General features: G+C 64.1%; 1 protein-coding gene across 4 annotated transcripts; it reads left to right on the top strand.

Moving 5' to 3' along the window:
- The first annotated feature begins 877 nt into the window (after positions 1-877).
- On the top strand, positions 878-15,369 carry KCNN1 (potassium calcium-activated channel subfamily N member 1). Of its 4 annotated transcripts, none has more exons than XM_054286623.1 (10): positions 878-988; positions 6,088-6,203; positions 7,380-7,799; positions 7,876-7,971; positions 8,611-9,029; positions 11,573-11,714; positions 12,094-12,204; positions 12,642-12,769; positions 13,871-13,940; positions 14,504-15,369. In XM_054286623.1, exons 3-10 carry the CDS (start codon positions 7,437-7,439, stop codon positions 14,807-14,809), a joined length of 1,635 nt encoding a protein of 544 aa, XP_054142598.1. In that variant the 5' UTR covers positions 878-988; positions 6,088-6,203; positions 7,380-7,436; the 3' UTR covers positions 14,810-15,369. The 4 variants fall into 4 exon arrangements, 3 of the variants coding, with proteins under 3 accessions (XP_054142598.1, XP_054142599.1, XP_054142597.1); XM_054286624.1 differs by lacking the exon at positions 878-988 and adding an exon at positions 1,504-1,579; XR_008483759.1 differs by lacking the exon at positions 878-988 and having other exon boundaries at positions 5,287-6,203; positions 12,642-12,744; positions 14,504-14,513.
- The last annotated feature ends 2,559 nt before the right edge of the window (positions 15,370-17,928 follow it).

Below are 17,928 nucleotides of genomic sequence, written 5' to 3'. Positions count from 1 at the left end.
CCCGCCCGGCGCCGAGCGGGGATTGCGGGCGTGGGACCGAACAGAGGGATAGGGACACACGGAAAGGTGGCACACGGTCAGGGATAGGAACAGGGACATACAGTCAGGGGACACGGACACACGGTCAGGGGCACACGGACAACGACATACAAACAGGGACAGGGACATACGGACAGGGGACAGGGACACAGGGACAGGGACCCCGTGCTTTGCACACACCCCCATGCTCACCGCTCCTCGCCCCCCGTTCTTTGTTCCCCGCAAACCTCCGCCCCTGCCCCCCGAACCCTCCGTGCCAGCCCCGCTGCTCACCCCCCCACTCCCCCCGTGTCCCCAAATCCCCGTGGTGTGACAAAGGACCGGGAGGGGCTGCGGGAAGGGGGCGACACTCCAGCCTCCCCCCCACCCCGTGTGTGACACGCCCAACCCGGGGTCACCCCGCGCCCCCTCCCCACCGCCAGCGCCCGCGGGGGTGACACCGACACCTTAGCGGGGGGCACAAAGCCCCACCCGGGGGCCGCCCCGATGTCACCGGTGTGGGGGGGGAGCCGCGGGTGGGCGATCGCCCCCGGCCCCGCGGCTGCGGCGGAGCGCGGGGAGGGGACCCCGTTAGGCGGCGGGATTTATCCGCAGCGGCGGCCCGGAGCCTCCGGGAAGAACCGGGAGGCCCCGGGAAGCCCCGGGAAGCCCCGAGAGGCGGCGGGGCGGGTGCGCGCGGCTGCGCGTGTGGAGCGGCATCGTAACGGCGCCGCATCGCCGCCCGCAGCCCCCGCGGCCGCCGCCTGCGCGCTGGGGAAACCGAGGCACGGCGCGGCAGGGAGGGGCTCGGCGGCACGGCGGAGCCGCTGTCCAGGCTCGCCCCCGGCCCCTGGTTGTGCCACCGGGACCCGCTGGGATCCCGGGCTCGGCGCCGCACGTGTCGCCGCCGCCGGGCCATGGTCAGCGGCGGCAGTGCCCGAGGGCAGCGGAGGCCGGGGGTTGGCGGCAGGTGGGTGAATTTGTGGGGGGTTCGCGAGGGTGGGGACCCCCACCGCCCCTCCGCTCCAGGGGCGGCTACCGGTGCTGGGGAAGCCTGTGGCTTGCAGGAATCCCGGGAATCCCCTGGCTCGGGAGGATCCCCCCGCTCGCGGGAAGCCCCCGGCGCAGAGGCGGGGGGTTGCCCGGGAGGGGTAAGGCGGGGTGGCAAGGGGAGGGGGCACCACGGAGGGGTTCCCCGGGGGTTCCCCGGTGTTCCCAGGCTCCGGGGTGTCCGAGGCCTGCTCAGCCCCCTCCGGTGCGGCGGCGGTGGGGGGGAGTTGGGGCAGGGGGGACGCGGGAGGAGCCCCCGGCGGTGACAATGAGGACGCTCTGGGAGTGACAGTGGCCGGCTAAAAATATCGCGGGCTGCCACCCACCGCCAGCGCCGCGGCCTCAAGGTCACTGCCCTGCCGGGGGGGACGCGGGGGCGTGGGGCGGGGAAGCCCTCGACCCCCCCGCACGCTGCCGCTGTCGCCAGTGTTGCTCCTCCGAGCCGAGAGCCGACAGCGCCCGCCGCCCTCCGGGGCCCCCCGACGCTCCCCGTAGCACGGGGCCGTGGCAAGTGAGCCGGCGCGGGGGTGGCAGCGGCGGGGGAACACCCCAGGGGTGGCAGCGGCGGGGGGGACACTCCGGGGGTGGCAGCGGCGGGGACCCCGCGCGTGGCGTTCCCCGGTGTAGGGTGCGGGGGCAGCGGGGATGTCCTGCCTGGGGGGTGTTGTGGTGTGTGGGGACAGTGGGGACGCCCTCCCTGCGCGTGTGGGGACAATGGGGATATCCAGCCTTGGGAGGGGACAGCTGTGGGAACATCAGGGACGCCCTCCGTGTGGGTGTGGGGACAGCAGGGATGTCCTGCTTGGGGGCTGTTGTGGTGTGGGGACACTGGGGACTCCCTCCCTGCGCTGTTTGTGGCGTGGGAACATCTTTGTGGCATGGGGACATTGGGGACACCCTCCCTGCGCTGTTTGTGGTGTGGGGACATCAGGGACTCCCCTCCCTGCGGGGTTCGGCTGCTCGGGGCACCCCCGGCTGATGGAGTCAGGGGAGTTGGGGATCCCCGTCCTTGGGGACAATGTGGCTGCTGTCACCAAAGGCGTGAGCATGGCTAAGGGCTTGGTGGCACTCGGAGCTCCCTCGGTTGTGGCCGCCAGCTGCTGGGGTGGCACAGTGGGGTGGCACTGATGGCACAGGGGAGTGACAGCGATGGCGCAGTGGGGTGACACCCGGCTCAGCAGCCACAAAAAGCAGGGGGACCCAGCGCCACAAGCACAGCTGTGACGCTGGGGTGGCACGTCCCGCAGCCACCAGAGCCGGCGGGCTCCGGGGCCGCAGCCGAGCCCGGGGGGAACCGGGGGCTCCGGGCGGGTTCGGGCACCGCGTGGCCCTTGCGGCTTCGACGTGCGGGGCGCAGCCTTCGAGGCGGGGACCGTGGGGACACATGGGGGCCTTCCCGCCCCTCGCGACCTTCCCGGTGACCTTGGTCCGCCGCTGGGGACCCTGCGCTGGGGGGGACTCCCTCCTCAGGGTGGGGACCCCCGCCCTGCAGCGGGGACACAGGGCTCCACAAGGGCGTGGGCGGGTTTTGGGAGACCCCCCCGTCGCCGAGGGCTTTGTGGAGGTGCCAGGGGCGGCGGGCACGGCTGTGTCCCCCGCGGGTGGCCCCGAGCGGAGGTCGGCGGTGGCCCGGCGGGGGCAGCCAGGCGGAGCGGCTTTGTCCTTTGGCTGAGCCGAGTGCGTGGGGGAGGCGCAGGGAGAACCCGGTGCGGAGGCTTTGTCTGGGGACGCCGGCGCGGTGGCGGCCAACGGGGGGCGTGGGAAGCCCGGATCCTCCCCGCCGCACCCCCCGGGACCCCCCAGCCCAGCCCCACGCACCCGCGGGGCCCCAAGCAGGTACAGTGGCCCCTGCCGCGCGTCCCCTCCCGAGGCGGGCGGGATGGGGATGGGGTCCCCCCTTGGTTTGGGGGTGTCGCGAGGGGGATCACGTCTGTGTCTGCCAACCCTCAGGACATGGGGGCTATGGCCGTGTCCCCTGGATGCAGCGGCGGTCCCGGGTCTCCCGGCGGGGCTCTGCAGAGGGATTTTCTCGGGGAGACCCCGACACCAGGCGGGGATTCCCCGGCGTCGCGGTGGGGCCGGGGAGCTTCGGGTGTCCCCGAGGGTGTGCCACCTCCTATGCCTCCCCCTGCGCTGTGGGGGACACACGGACGCCACACGGGTGGCACCGGGCCCGATCCTGCGTGGGGGAAACCCCTCCAGGCCGGGCACTGCCCCTGTGCTCCCACCCCGCTGTGCCGGAGAGGGGAAAACGGGGAGACCTGGGGGTTAGGGTGTTACCACCCCCGGGGGTCCCCCGGTGGCACGGCTGAGCCCTCCCGCTGCTTTTAGGGGAGCCGCGTGTCCTCGTCCTGCTTCCTCTCAGCCGGTTCTGTGCCCCTCCAAAGCACAGTGAGCCACCCTGCCCTGCCCTCGGGGGGCAGCGGCGGTGCCGCCCCGGGCCCGCCCCTCGCCGGCGGGTGGGCAGCGGGGGCCGGGGGCTCCCGCGGGCACCGCCAGCTGCTCCCGGCCTGGGACATATGGCCAGGACTTGGCGGCGGCCGCAGGAACCGGGACCACGCGGCGGATTTTTGGGGACGGACGGGGGGTGCAGCCGGAGGTCTGACGCCCTTGGTGCCCCCGGCCAGCCCCGGGCCGCGGTGGCGGCTGGCGGGGAGCCCCGGTGACCCCGGGCGGGGTCACCGCGCTGAACCCGCAGCCCCGAGCACCGCAAGCGGGAGTCGCCCTGCTGTCCCCGCGGTGCCACCAGCCCGGCTCCCCCCGGATTCGTGCCCCACCCCGCAGCGATGCCCGGGCAGGAATAAGCGAGAGGGGAATAAATAAATCACCCGCGGGGAGCCCGCCGCTATTTATAGCCGGGCCCTCCCCTCCTCTGCAGTTGCTCAGAGGCAGCGCCGCTGCTCCGGGCACAGGGGGAGCAGGGGGTCCCCTTGTCCCCCTGCTGCCACCCCACTGTCACCCCCGGGGCTCTGGGGGCTGCTGCAGCCCGGCCATGGGGTGTCCCGACGAGTGTCCCAGCCGCGGGAAGTGCTGTCACTCTTTGCTGTCGCCACCGCGGGTCCTGCCCTAGCTTGGTGGCATCTGCAGCTCTCCCTTGTCCGTTGTCCCCGAGTAGGGGGTGGCAGAGCCACCCGTGGCTGTCCTGATGCAGTGTCACATCCCGGAGCAGGGACACTGGTGGCCGAGGCTCAAGGACACGCAGTGACTCTGGACCTGCCATGTCCCCATCCCCATCCCCACCTTGGGGACGATGGGGACAGGCAGGACCACCCTGGGCATGCAGCCACCAGCCAGGCCGTCCCCTTAGGGACAGGGGACAGGGAACAGAGACTAGGGACAGGGGATAGGGGACAGGGACAGAAGGCCTCCCCGGGATGCGGGATCCATCCCTGGGGATGCTCAGGCAGGGGGAAGCTGGATCTGGGCCCTGTTTGCCGCCATCCAGAGCAGTGAAGCCACCACGGAGCGGTGCCTCATGAAATATTCAGCGTCCCCAGCCCGCGGTGGCCTCACCCACCCGCATCCAAGGTGACAAAAACTTTTCCGGGCTGTGGGGCCTGGCACAGCCTCCAGGGCCCTGGAGGCTGGGGGGAACATTTCCCCTCGTCCCTGCCCGCTGCGGCTTTTTCCTCACCACCCCGAATATTAAAAAGAAATCGGAGCCCATTTTCCTGCCATAAATTTGGCAGAATGGAGAGAAAACGATCCGGCCCTGGAGAGGAGCCAGGCCCGGCCACACACCGGGAGCAGGGGGCGCTGGAGCCGGCCCCGCTCCCCCGGGGGCTCCCGGGGTAGCAGGGGTGGCTCAGGGACCGCGGAACCGGGGCCCTGCAGCCCCCCGGGAAGGGGGACAGTAGGGGCTGTCCCCTCCTGGTGGCCCCAAAGCCTGGGAGGCACTGCAGGGATGGGGGAGCCCCCGGGGAGTCACGGGTGATTTGGGGTCTGGGGAGTTGTGGGGTGTTGTGCAAGGGGGGTTTGTGAGGCGGCAATGGGGGTGGAGCAGTAGGGCCGCTCATGCTATGGGGTTTTGGTGTGACAGAGGCCCTCATGCTATGGTGTTTTATTGTGGTGCAGCCTCTCACACAACAGGGTTGTTGGTGCAATAGGGCCCCTCGTGCAATGGGTTTTTTTTTAATGGTGCAGCTCCTCATGCAGCAGGGTTTTAGTGAGACACAGCTCCTCGTGCAATGGAGCTTTTATGGGATGTAACCCCTTGTGCAATGGGATTTTCATGTGATAGAGCCCCCCCACATACAGTGGGGTTTTCCTGTGGTGAGCTCCTTGTGCAATGGAGTTACTGGTGCAATAGGGCTGATGTGCAATGGGGATATTTTTATGGGGCAGCCCTGTGTGCAATGGGATTTTTATGTGATGTAATCCCCTCATGCAGCGGGGTTATTTGTATGGGGCAGCCCCTCATGCAACAGGGTTATCATGTGATGTAACCCCTTATGCAATGGGGTTGGTGCAGTAGGGCTGCTTGTGCGATGGGGGTTTTTGAGCAGTGCAGCCCCTCGTGCAATGGGGTTTTTATGGGGTGTAATCCCCCATGCAGTGAGGTTTTTGTGTCAATAACCCCTCGTGAAACGGGGTTTTTATGGGATGGAACCCTCCGTGCAATGGGGTTATTGGTGCAATAAGGCCCTGCATGCAATGGGTCAAAGGTGTGGTGCAGCCCCTCCTGAACAGGGACATCAGTGTGACACAGCCCTGTGTGCCAAGGAGACACTTGTGTGACACAGCCCCTTGTGCCGTGGGGACATTGGTGTGACACAGCCCCTCGTGCAAAGGGGACATTGGTGCGACAGAGCCCCTCGTGCCAAGGGGACACTTGTGTGACACAGCCCCTTGTGCCATGGGGACACTCGTGTGACATCCCCTCGTGCCTGGCGCTTGCTGGTGCAGGGCATAGTGTGACCCCTGGGGGTGACACTGCCAGGGCAGGACCCTCCTGGGCTGTGCCAGCTCTGTCACCGGGAGGGTTTGGGGACCCCCTAATGCCGCATGTCCCCTGGGCAGGCGTGGAGGGAAGCCCATGGCCCCCGGACCCCCGGACCGGCCCCACGCCTGGCCCCGGCCCCGCAGCCCCTGACGGTCACGGGACCCCTCCGGGCAGCCCCGGGGAGCCCCAGCAGGTACAGAGGGGTCACGGGGGGTGTTTTGGGGTGCACTGGGGATGTTTTGGGGTGCACTGGGGATATTTGGGGTGCACCAGGGGAGTTTTGGGGTGACTGGGGGTGTTTTGGGCTGCTCTGGGGGTGTTTTGGGGAGCACCGGGGATGTTTTGGGTGCACGGGAGTGTTTTTGGGGGGGACAAGGGGGAGTGATAAATTTTGGGGTGCAGCGAGGCTCGAGGGTGGGGAGGGGGTCCCGAGGGGTGCTGAAGGGTTGGGATGGGGAAGGGGCGTTTTTGGGGAGGGGGGCGCGGGGTCCGGGGGTCTCCGGGAGGGCACGAAAGAAGCGGGGGGCGTGGCCAACACAAGGGGGCGTGACCAGGGGCGTGGCGCTGTGTCGTCAGCGGGGGCGGGGGCTGCACGGACCAATCGGATCGCGGGATATGCTCGGACCACGCCTCCAACCCCGCCCCCGGCGCTCCGGTGCCGCCGCCGCGCGCCCCCGGGGACCGGCTCGGGCTGCGGCGGCGGCGGGACCGGGACACGGCCCTGGCCCGGCGGGCAGGGTCCGGGCACGGCAGGTACCGGGCACGGCAGGGCCGCACCGGGAGTGGGGGGAGACGCGGCGGAGCCCTCCCGGCAGCCCCGGCCACGGCGGAACCGGGCACGGCGCGTTCGGGAGCGGCGGGGACGTGCAGCCGCCGCTCGGGACCGGGGATGTCCCGCGGCTGCGGGGAGGGGACAGGGGACAGCGGCCGCCGGGAGCGGAGGTGGCCGCGTCCTGGCGGCCGTGTCCGCAGCGCGGGGGGCGGGACGCGGTTCCGTGGGCAGGACACGGGCACGGGCACGGGCACGGCCCCGCGGACAGGACGCGTCCCCTCGGGCGGGACGCGTCCCTGTGGTCACCGTGTGTCCCCGCCATGGGCAGGACACGGCCGCGTCCCCCGCGAGCGCCACGCGTCCCCGCCGTAGGCGGGACACGGACCTGTGGTCACTGCGTGTCCCCGTACGGGCAGGACACGTCCCCCACGGGCCGGACATGTCCGTGTGGTCACTGCGTGTCCCCCACGGGCAGGACGTGTCCCCACCGCCGTCGAGGCCGGGCAAACAACCCCCGAGGCCGGGCGAGATCCTCTCTCCCTGCGTCCCCTCCCCGGCCACTCACCGTGTCCCCCCCGCGCGTCCCCTGTCCCACAGGTCGCCCCCGCGCCGCCGAGCCATGCGGGATCGCCCGGTGCTGTCGCCAGCAGAGCCATGAGCAGCTGCCGCTACAATGGGGGGGTGGCACGGCCCCGGGGCCCCCCGAGCGCCGCCCGCACCCCGCAGCCGCCGCACCGGGACCCGCAGCCGCCGCTGCCCTGCTCCAGCCCCCGCCTGCAGGTAGTGGTGTCCCGGCCCGAGCAGCCCGGGACGGCGGAGCCCGGCCCCGCCGCGGCACCCCCGGGGCAGGGGGCGGCGGAGGAGCGGCGGAACCAGAACATCGGCTACAAGCTGGGCCACCGGCGAGCGCTCTTCGAGAAGCGCAAGCGGCTTAGCGACTACGCGCTCATCTTCGGCATGTTCGGCATCGTGGTGATGGTCACCGAGACCGAGCTCTCCTGGGGGGTCTACACCAAGGTGGGGAGGGGTCTCAGGGTAGGGATGCGGGAATCCGGGGTCCGGCTGAGCTCACGGTGGTTCTATGGTGTCGTAGGAATCGTCGTATTCGTTCGCCCTGAAATGCCTTATCAGCCTGTCGACGCTCATCCTGCTGGGGCTCATTGTCATGTACCACGCCAGGGAGATCCAGGTGAGCGCCCCTGGCCGGGGGGGGGGGGGGCGGGGCACCTGCTGGCACCTGGCTGGGGGTGTGAGACCGGCAAAAAAACCCAAAAAACAAGGAAAAACCTGACCCCAAAAATAAATAAAAAGAAGTTTTGGGTTTATACTAAAACAAGTCATCCTTAAAATAATACCCACGAGTTAACATACCCCATAAGTTAATACCTCCTCAAATTAATTCAAAACCCCTCAAATTAACCAAAACTCCTCAAATTAACCCAAAACGCCTCAAATTAACCAAAAAAACCCCTAACTTAACAAAAAACCTCTCAAATTAACCAAGAAAATCTCAAAGTAACAAAAAAATTCAAATTAACCAAAACCCCCTCAAATTAACCAAAATACCCGCTCATATTAACTTCAGACTCCTCAAATTAACCAAAAATCTCCTTAAATTAACCAAAATACCCCCTCAAATTAATAAAAAAAAGCTTTACTCAACCAAAAAAAAACTCTCAAACTAAGAAAACAAATTTCAAATTAACCAAAAAAACCGCCTTAAATTAACCCAAAAGACCTTCAAATTAATCAAAATACCCCCTCAAATTAACCAAAATTACCCCCTAAATTATCTCAAAACCCCTCAAATGAACCCAAACCTCCGCAGCTGTTCATGGTTGACAACGGCGCTGACGACTGGCGCATCGCCATGACCTCGGAGCGTGTCTTCTTCATCGCGCTGGAGCTGCTGGTGTGCGCCATCCACCCCATCCCCGGGCAGTACCTGTTTACCTGGACGGCCCGGCTGGCCTTCACCTACGCGGCCTCGGTGGCCCACGCCGACGTGGACATCATCCTGTCCATCCCCATGTTTCTGCGGCTCTACCTGATCGGCCGCGTGATGCTGCTGCACAGCAAGCTCTTCACCGACGCCTCGTCACGCAGCATCGGCGCGCTCAACAAGATCAACTTCAACACACGCTTCGTCATGAAGACCCTCATGACCATCTGCCCCGGCACGGTGCTGCTGGTCTTCAGCATCTCCTCTTGGATCATCGCCGCCTGGACCGTGCGCGTCTGCGAGAGGTGAGTGGCTGGGGAGGGAGGGGAAGGTTGTGGTTTGAAGGTTCTTGTTTTGGGCTTATCATGCGGTTTTCATGGGGTTTTTGTGGGTGGAGGGAAAGTTCGGGGTTTAGGGGTTCCATTTGGGGGTTTTCATAGGCGGAGGCAAAGCCCATAGTTTAGGGGCTCCATTTTGGGGTTTTCTTGGGTGGAGGTAAAGGCTGTAGCTTACGGGTTCCCATTTTGAAGTTTTTGCGGGTGGACTTAAAGGTCAGGGTTTGGAGGTTACAGTTTTGGGGTTTTCATGGGGTTTTCATGGGTGGAGACAAAGGTTGGGGTTTAGGGGTTCTATTTTGGGGTTTTCATGGGTGGAGGCAAAGGCCATCTTTTCGGGGTTCCATTTTGGGGTTTTCACGGGGTTCTGAGTGAGGAGATTTAGGTGGGAGGGGCTGGGGGTGCAACTGAGGAGGTATCAGGGAGTTTGAGGGGTGGGGTGACCCCCATGGTCAGGATGTTTGGGGTTTCTCAGGTGGAGTTGTCCCCAGGCTCCTCTGTGTCACCCTGGGGTGGGGCCTGCTGGGTCTGGGGGTGACAGAGAGGGGACCAAGAGCTGGGGGGTGGCAAGAGGATGAAAACTGGGGGTCCCTCAGAGGGAACCAAAGGTTTGGGGTCTCACAGAGGGGTCTGAAGGTTGAGGGTCCTGCAGAGGGGTGCAAAGAGCTGGAGCTGCCAAGGGGACCAAAGATTTGGAGTCCTGCAGAGGGGACCAAAGATTTGGGGTCCCACAGAGGGGTCCGAGATTGTGACCTTGCCACCGAGGGGACCCTCCAGGACTTTCCCTCAGGACGCTCCTCAGCTGCTCCCCGCGGGTGTCTGGGATGTCCCCGCGGGGAGCCCAGAATGTCCCCGCAGGGTGCCAGGAATGTCCCCGCGGGGTGCCCAGAATGTCCCCGCAGGGTGTCTGGACTGTCCCTGCAGGGTGCCGGGAATGTCACCGCAGGATTCCAGGAATGTCCCCGCGGGGTGCCCGGGATGTCCCCGCCGTGTCCTCGCCCCTGCTGGCCCCGAGCCCCCCCAGCCCCCCCGGGGTCGCGCATTAACCGCTGTTGTTTTCCCTCCCTGCCCGCTCTGCTGCTTGCAGGGACAAACTGTGAGTGACCGCGGGGACCGTCCCGAGTGACCGCAAGGACCGTCCCCCGCCCCAGGCTTCTGCTCCCCGAATCCCCAGAATTTAGGATTGGCTGCGGCCGAGGGCGGGCGGGGGGCGCGGAAAGAGGCCTGGAGCCCTTTTCCTCTTGGAACCTCAGCAGCTGCTTCCTGTCCCCTCCCCGCTGTCCCCCGCCTTGGGGACCTCCGTGGTGGCTGTGGGGAACTTTCAGAGAGACCCTACAAGGAGCTGGGAGTCTCCAAAGGGTTTTTTTTCTCCTGGGATCCGACTTTTGTCCCTTCACCTTTCCCCTCCTGGCCCCGCGCGTTTTGGGTTCCTTGAGGGGGAATTCCGGGTGTTCCTTGGGCATGCGGGTCCCGGGAATTGTCACCATGCTGTCACTTCCCCCCTCGCCTCGGGCAGTCCCTGCCGAGTCCCTGCCGGGTGAGGTTCCAAGCCCATACCGGGTTGGGAAGCAGCAATCCTAAATTCCTGATGCTTGAGACCCCACAGTCCCACCCCGGCTTGTTCCTCTGTCCCTTTTCCCTTTTCTGACCCCATTTTCCCTTTTCCCACCCCTTTTCCCTTTTCCCACCCCATTTCCCCTTTCCCATCCCATTTCTCTTTTCCCAGTCCCATGTCCCTTTTCCCACCCCATTTTCCCCTTTCCCAATCCCATTTCCCCTTTTCCCACCCCATTTCTCTTTTCCCAATCATATTTTCCCCTTTTCCCACCCCATTTTCCCCTTTCCCCAGTCCCATTTCCCTTTGTCTCATCCCATTTCCCCCTTTCCCAATCCCATTTTCCCCTTTTCCCATCCCATTTCCCCGCATGTCCCTGTCTCCCTGCCCGGCTTGGCCGCTGCTCTGTGTCCCCCAGCTGGGCTTGTCCCTACCCTTGGGGACAGGGGGGTGGCGGCACCGTGGTGTTTGTGACATCGGAATCTCACAGTGTCCCCCGCTGTCCCCTCCGGTGTCACCTGAGGTGGCCTTTGGGGATGCACAGTGACATTGGCATCCCGCATTTTTGGGGACGGTGGTGCCACCTCTGTGCTGTCCCCTCAGTGTCCCCCAATGCCAAGGGGACACAGCCCGGCTGTGGGACACCCCTTGGTGTCTCCAATTCTGGCTTGGGGACAACGCCCCAAATCCACAATGGGCACAATGGGCACAAAATGGGGGGGGATCCAACAACCGTGGTGACATCGCTGTCCTGCACTTCTGGGGACAGCAGTGCCACCTCTGTGCTGTCCCCTCATTGTCCCAGTGGGACACAGCCTGGCCATGGGACATCCCCATGGTGTCCCCAACTCCATCTTGGGGACAACGCCCCAAATCCACTGCAATAGGCACAAAATGGGGGGGAGGAATCAAATTATGGTGGCGACAGCGGTGACAGCGGTGCCACCGCCCTGCGCAGGTACCACGACAAGCAGGAGGTGACCAGCAACTTCCTGGGGGCCATGTGGCTGATCTCCATCACCTTCCTGTCCATTGGCTACGGGGACATGGTGCCACACACCTACTGCGGCAAGGGCGTGTGCCTGCTCACCGGCATCATGGTGAGCGTGGGGACAACCGGGGGACACGGCTGGGGACACGGGGACATGGCTGGGGACAGCGAGAGGAGACAGGCAGGGACACGGCAAGGTACACCAGGAGGGGACACTGTGAGGGGACACTGCATGGGGACATACCAGGGGACACCAAGAGGGTACATGGAAGAGTACACCAAGAGGTGACACCATGAGGGGACACGGCCTTGGGGACACCGCGAGGAGATTTTCCACTTGAGAAAAGTGATTATTTTTAACTCCAGATTGAGAAGCAAACTGGAATTTCCATTTCCTGCCATGTTTTTGGTTTTAATTTTTAAACCCAAAATAATGCAAAAATGCAAACGAACGGGTGGAGATAACACTGTCCCCAATGTCCCCGCAGGGCGCTGGCTGCACCGCGCTGGTGGTGGCCGTGGTGGCCCGGAAGCTGGAGCTGACCAAAGCTGAGAAACACGTCCACAACTTCATGATGGACACGCAGCTCACCAAGCGGGTGAGAGCGCCTGGCTTGGCCCAAAAAATGGGGAAATCCTGGTAACAATGGGAAAAAAAAGGTTAAAATTGGAGAAAATTCCATTAAAATGGGGGAAATCCCATTAAAAGTGGAAAAAACTCTGTTAAAATTGGGGTGAATCGCATTAAAATTGATTAAAAGGGGAAAAATTCCTGTTAAAACCCATTAAAATGGGAAAAATCCCCTTAAGACTGGGAAAAACCCATTAAAACCTGGAAATACCACATTAACCAAGAAAAAATTCCATTAAAATAATGAAAATCTCAATTAAAACTGCAAAAAAAAAATTAAAAGTGGGGAAAACCCCATAAACAATGGGAAAACCCCCCAAAAAACTGGAGAGGAAATGGGAAAAAATGGGAAAAAGCCAATTCTGATGTTCCTTCATGGGTGACCTGTGAGATTTGGGGTCACAGGTGAAGAACGCCGCTGCCAACGTGCTCAGGGAAACGTGGCTCATCTACAAGCACACCAAGCTGGTGAAGAAGATCGACCACGCCAAAGTTCGGACCCACCAGCGTAAGTTCCTTCAAGCCATCCATCAGTAAGTGCCACCGCTTTTCCTGCTTCCTTGTCACCCTCCCTGGCCACAGCCCTGTCTCCAAAGGGGGTGTGTCCCCTCTGGGTGGGTGACAGATGGTCAGCATTGGGGTGGCCTGGGTTTGTCACCCTGGCAGGTGTCTCTGCTGGGTTCCTCACCTGGTTTTGGTCTCTGTCCTGTCCTTGTCCCCAGCCTTTGTCCCCATCTCTTGGCCTTGACCTCTGCCCCATTCCTTGTCCCCGGTTCTTGTCCCCATTCCTTGTCCCCTGTCCCCCATGCCCAATGTTCCCCTCCCCTGGCCTTGTCCTCTATCCTGTTCTTGTCCCCATTCTTGTCCCCTGTCCCTGTCCTTGTGCCTTGTTCTCTGTCCCTCATTCCCTTGTCCTCTGCCCTCTCTCTCTTTGTCCCCGTCCCCTCTCCTTCTCCTCCATCCGCTGTCCCCATCCCCTGTTCCATCCCTGTCCCCTTGTGCCATTCCGTGTCCCCCACCTCTGCTGTCCCCTGTCCCTGTCCCCATCACTGTCCCCCTCCTGTCCCTGTCCCTCACCCCCCACCAGTCACCTTTGGGGTGACCCCTAGGCACCTCCATCTCCTGGGTGGGGTCTACGGGTGGCCTGGCTGGGACAGGGGGGTCCCTTTGGGTCCCTTTTTGGGGTCTCTTTGGGGTGGTGGTGGTGTCGCTGCCGCGCTGTCCCCTCGCCTTTAACCCTTTGTTTTCCCTCTGCTGCGCTGCCCCCGCAGAGCTCAGAAGTAAGTGCCCCCCCTCCCCTGCCCCCCCAGCTTTGCATGGGCTCTGCCTTCACATTTGGGGTAGGGAGGACACCCCAAAAACCCGGGGGGGGGCTGATTTGGGGGGGGAGGGGCTGAGCTTGATGGAAGGGGCTGCACGTTTGGGGGAGGGGCTGCATGGGGGGAGACAGAGGTGACAGAGGTGACAGCACTGCCGGGGGGGGGGGTCACAGAGCTCCTGAGGGGGGTGACAGTGCTACCGGGTGGGGGGGAGGACACCACGCCTGCAGGGTGACAGCTGCCAGGGGGTCATAGCGCTGCTGGGGGGTGACAGTGCTGCCGGGGGTGTCCCCAAGCCTGCCATTGTCCCCTCAGGCTAAGGAGTGTGAAGATGGAGCAGCGCAAACTCAACGACCAGGCCAACACCCTGGTGGACCTGGCCAAGGTGAGCTCCTTCCAAAAACCCCATTGTTGTGGGGTCAGACCAGCTTTGAACCCCCCATTTTTATGGGATCAGCCCCTCCCTAAACCCCCCCTTTTTATTGGGTCAGACCCAGCTCCTACCACTCCTTGTTTTTATGGTATCAGCCCCCCTGACCCCAAAAACCCCATTGTTATGGGATCAGCCCCCCCTGAATCCCCCTGTTTTTATGGGATCAGACCCTCCTCAAACCCCCCATTGTTTTGGAGTCACACCCATCCCTGACCCCCAACCTCCCATTTTTTGGGGTGGCACTGATCCCTGCCCCAGACCCCAATGTTTCTGGGGTCTCGCTGACCTGTGCTCCCACAGCCCTGTTGTTTTGGGGTCCCCCTGACCCCAACCCCCATTGCTGACACAGTCGGTTATGCCTGACCCCAAACCCCTGTTGTTATGGGGTTTCGCTGCCCCCAACCCCCATGTTTTAGGGTCTCGCTGCCCCCAACCCCCATTGCAGACACAGTCGCTGACCCCTTCCCCCAAAGTCCCCCTATTTTTGGAGTCCCCCTGACCGTGCCCCATTGCAGACGCAGTCGGTGATGCTGGAGCTGCTCTCGGAGCTGCAGGAGCGCCACGAGGAGCTGGGCCGACGCCTGGGGGCCCTGGAGGTGCAGCTGGAGGCACTGGGGGGGCTCCTGCAGGCGCTGCCCGCGCTGCTCGGCCGCACCCTGCGCCAGCCGCCAGCCTGGACAGCCCCGGGGACAGCCCCGGGGACAGTCCCAGGGACAGCGGGGACACCGCGGGACACCACCGCGCCCTGCAGCCCCCACCACGGCAGCGACAGCAGCGACAACCCTGAGCTGTCCCCCCGGGCTGCCTCGGACAGCGGATGAGGGACAGCGGCAGGGCACCTGTGTGTCACCCGTGTCACCGTGTGTCACCCGTGTCATCTCGGACAGCAGCTGAGGGATGGCAGCGGGACACCTGTGTCACCGTGTGTCACTTGTGTCACCCGTGTCACCGTGGCCGAGGGACAGCAGTGGCACACCCATGTCACTGTGTGTAACCTCGGGGTGATGGGGACAGCACCGTGTCACCGTGTGTGACCATCACCCTGGACGGCGGCTGACAGACGGCAGCAGGACACCTGTGTGTCACCCGTGTCACTGTGTGTCACCCATGTCACCTCGGACAGCGGCTGAGGGGTGCTGGGAGGACACGCGTGTTATGTCACCATGTGTCAGTCACCTCGGGGTGATGGGCGCAGCACCATGTCACCGTGTGTCACCACGTGTCACCGTGTGTTCCCTCGGACAGCAGCTGAGGAGCGCTGGGGCCACCCTCCTGTCCCCTTCTGTCACCCTCCCACCCCTTTGGACTGTGGCAATGGAGTGGGGGGCCATGGGACACCCCCCTGTCACCTTCTGTCACCTGGGACAGCGGGTGACGCCATGGGGGGGGGGGGGGGACACCCCCAGACACCTTGGTGTCCCCCCCAGTCCCAGGAGGGCGGTTTTGGCGTGTAGGGAGGGGGGGTCTCAGAACCCTTTGTACCTCCCTGGTTTTGGGGTGCAGGGGGGTCTCCCATCCCCTCACTCCCCCCGCGGTTTTGGGGTGCGGGGGGTTCCCCGTGTTTATCTCTGGCCATCGTGTGGCCGTTCCCGTAGCTTTGTTCTGGAAAGCTCTGTATAAAAACTCCTGCGTTCACTGTGCTGGACCCCCCCAAACCCCCCCGGGACCTCCCAAGTGGTGGGAGCCGAGCTGAGCCTTTTTTTTGTGGGGGGGGGTTGCTGGAGAGGGGAGGGGACAAGGGACAGAGGGGACAAACCAGGAACCATGAGTGGTTTTTGGGGGGAGGCTGAAATCTGGGGACAGGGTGGGGGGGTTCGAAGAGGGGGGAGACCCCCGTGGTGAGCCCCAAAATGGGGGTGGAGGGGTGTATTTTTTGGGGGGAGGGGTCTCCATTGGTGGCTCTGCCCCCAAAGTGACCTTGGCGACGTCACCGTCACCTCTCCGTGCCTCAGTTTCCCCCAGCTGGAAATTTGGGGGGGGGGGGGGGAATTTGGGGGGGGCACCCCTGGATGCAATTCTGAGCCCATCCCCCACCCCCTGGAGGAGCCCATCCCTCCCCACAGTCCTGGACCCCTGCCCCGGGTCCGGTTCTGCTTCCTCTTTGCTGTGGGGGGGGGGGGTCATGGGTGGGATTTGGGTGGGATTTTGGGGGGATTTGGGGTTTTTTGGGGGGGCTGAGGCACAAATTAAAGGAGCCTGAACTGGACATGTCGCTCTCTGCTCGGCCTGGGGGCGGGGGGTTGGGGAGATTTTGGGGAGGTTTGGGGGGGGGTGGGTTTTGGGGGGCTTTTTTTGGGTTTTGGGCGGATTTTGAGGGATTTTTGGGTTTCCCTCTCCCCGTGAGCTCCCCCCGCCCTGGGAACTTTGTGGAGGTGACAAAACCCCGCGTGGGTCTTTGGGGCAGATTTTGGGGGACCCCAGACCCTTTTTGGGGCGCCAGGAGTGTGAGGGACACTCCGCGGGTAGGGGAGTGGGGTGGTGGCCCCGCGGTGGCCCCGTGCGACAATCGGGGTGGCGCGAGGCTGTCAATGATTAACGCGCGGTGCCAGGCAGCGGTGGCACTGGTGGCACTGCTGGTCGGGCACTGGGGAGCAGCCAGGGGACATCGCGCTGTGCCCGGGCGTCGCGTGTGTCCCCTCCCCATGCGACGGGCAGGTAACGGCGGTGGCGGGGGACCAGACACCGGCCATTGTCCCCAAGGGCTGGAGCGGGGAGGGGACAGGAGGGGACACGGCGTCCCTGAGCGTCACCAGCGGAGGTTTTCCGCTCATCCCAGCCCACACTGGGGGGACAAGGACACCCCGAGGGACACGGTGGCCTCGCGGCGCCACCAAAGAGGGATGACCGCAGGTGGCCCGTGGGGGAAACTGAGTCACGGTGACACCGCGGCTCATGTGTCCCCTCCAGGGGTGGCCTCGAAGCGTCAGGAGCCCCCCGGGGGTGCCGCGGTCGCCAGGAGCGGTGACATCCCTGCGATGTCCCCGCCGTGTCCCCCCGCACGGCGACAACACCACCACAGCGCCGCCACCCTCCGTGTGGCGATGTCGCCGCCAGCGCGTGCCAGGCGTGTCACCTTCGAGGACGAGCTGGTGACAGCGCGGGGGACGGTCGGTGCTGCCGGGGCGCGGGGGAGGCCGGGGGACGGCGCTGGGTCCCCAAAGGGGCCCCCAAAAGTGTCATTGCGGCCGGACAATCCATCCCGATCCCGGCGGGATTCATCCCGGCATTCCCGATCCCAGATGGATCCATCTCGATCCCTGTTGGATCATTCCCGATATTCTCGATGCTGGCTGGATCCATCCCAGCAGGATCCATCCCAATCCCAGTGGGATCCATCTTGGAAGGACCCATCCAAACATTCCCAATCCTGGCTGGATCCATCCCAGAGTTCCCGATCCCGGCTGGATCCATCCCGATCCCAATTGGATCATTCCTTGCAAGATCCATCCCAATATTCCCGATCCTGGCTAGATCCATCCCAAGAGGATCCATTCCAATCCCGGTGGGATCCATCCTGGAAGGATCCATCCCAACGTTTCTGATCCTAGTTGGATCCATCCCGATCCCAGTGGGATCATTCCCGACTTTCCCGATCCTGCCTGGACCCATCCTGGCAGGATTCCCGGTATTCCCGATCCCGGTGGGATCCATCCCAACAGGATCCATCCCAACATTCCCGATCCCGACTGGATCCAGCCCGACATTCCCGATCCCGGTGAGATCATTCCTACCCAGATCCATTCCCGATCCCGGCTGGATCCATCCTGATCCCGGTGCCACTGGAGCCGCGACAATCGGGGACGGCCGGGGACACCCCCCGAGCCACCCCGGGGTCCCCTCCCCTCATTTTGAGGTTTCTGGGGAGGCCCCGCCCCCTTTGCACCCCCCCTGGATGTGTCCCTTGCCCTTCCACAGGAACTGGGATAATTAAACATTGATT

Source organism: Melozone crissalis, unplaced genomic scaffold (genome assembly GCF_028551555.1).
Source record: "Melozone crissalis strain CALT ecotype California unplaced genomic scaffold, PUWL_Pcris_2 ptg000054l_1, whole genome shotgun sequence".
NCBI lineage: Eukaryota > Metazoa > Chordata > Aves > Passeriformes > Passerellidae > Melozone > Melozone crissalis.
Note: the sequence above shows the minus strand (reverse complement) of the source record. Positions and strands in the feature narration are given on the sequence as shown.

What these genes read in the sequence shown, in the direction of transcription:
- KCNN1 (XM_054286622.1), top strand. Translation starts at nt 6,066, where the DNA reads ATGCCGCATGTCCCCTGGGCAGGCGTGGAGGGAAGCCCATGGCCCCCG. An exon ending in CCTGGGGGGTCTACACCAAG is followed by an intron (nt 7,800 to 7,875) that starts GTGGGGAGGGGT and finishes ATGGTGTCGTAG; the next exon opens with GAATCGTCGTATTCGTTCGC. An exon ending in CCCTGGTGGACCTGGCCAAG is followed by an intron (nt 13,941 to 14,503) that starts GTGAGCTCCTTC and finishes GCCCCATTGCAG; the next exon opens with ACGCAGTCGGTGATGCTGGA.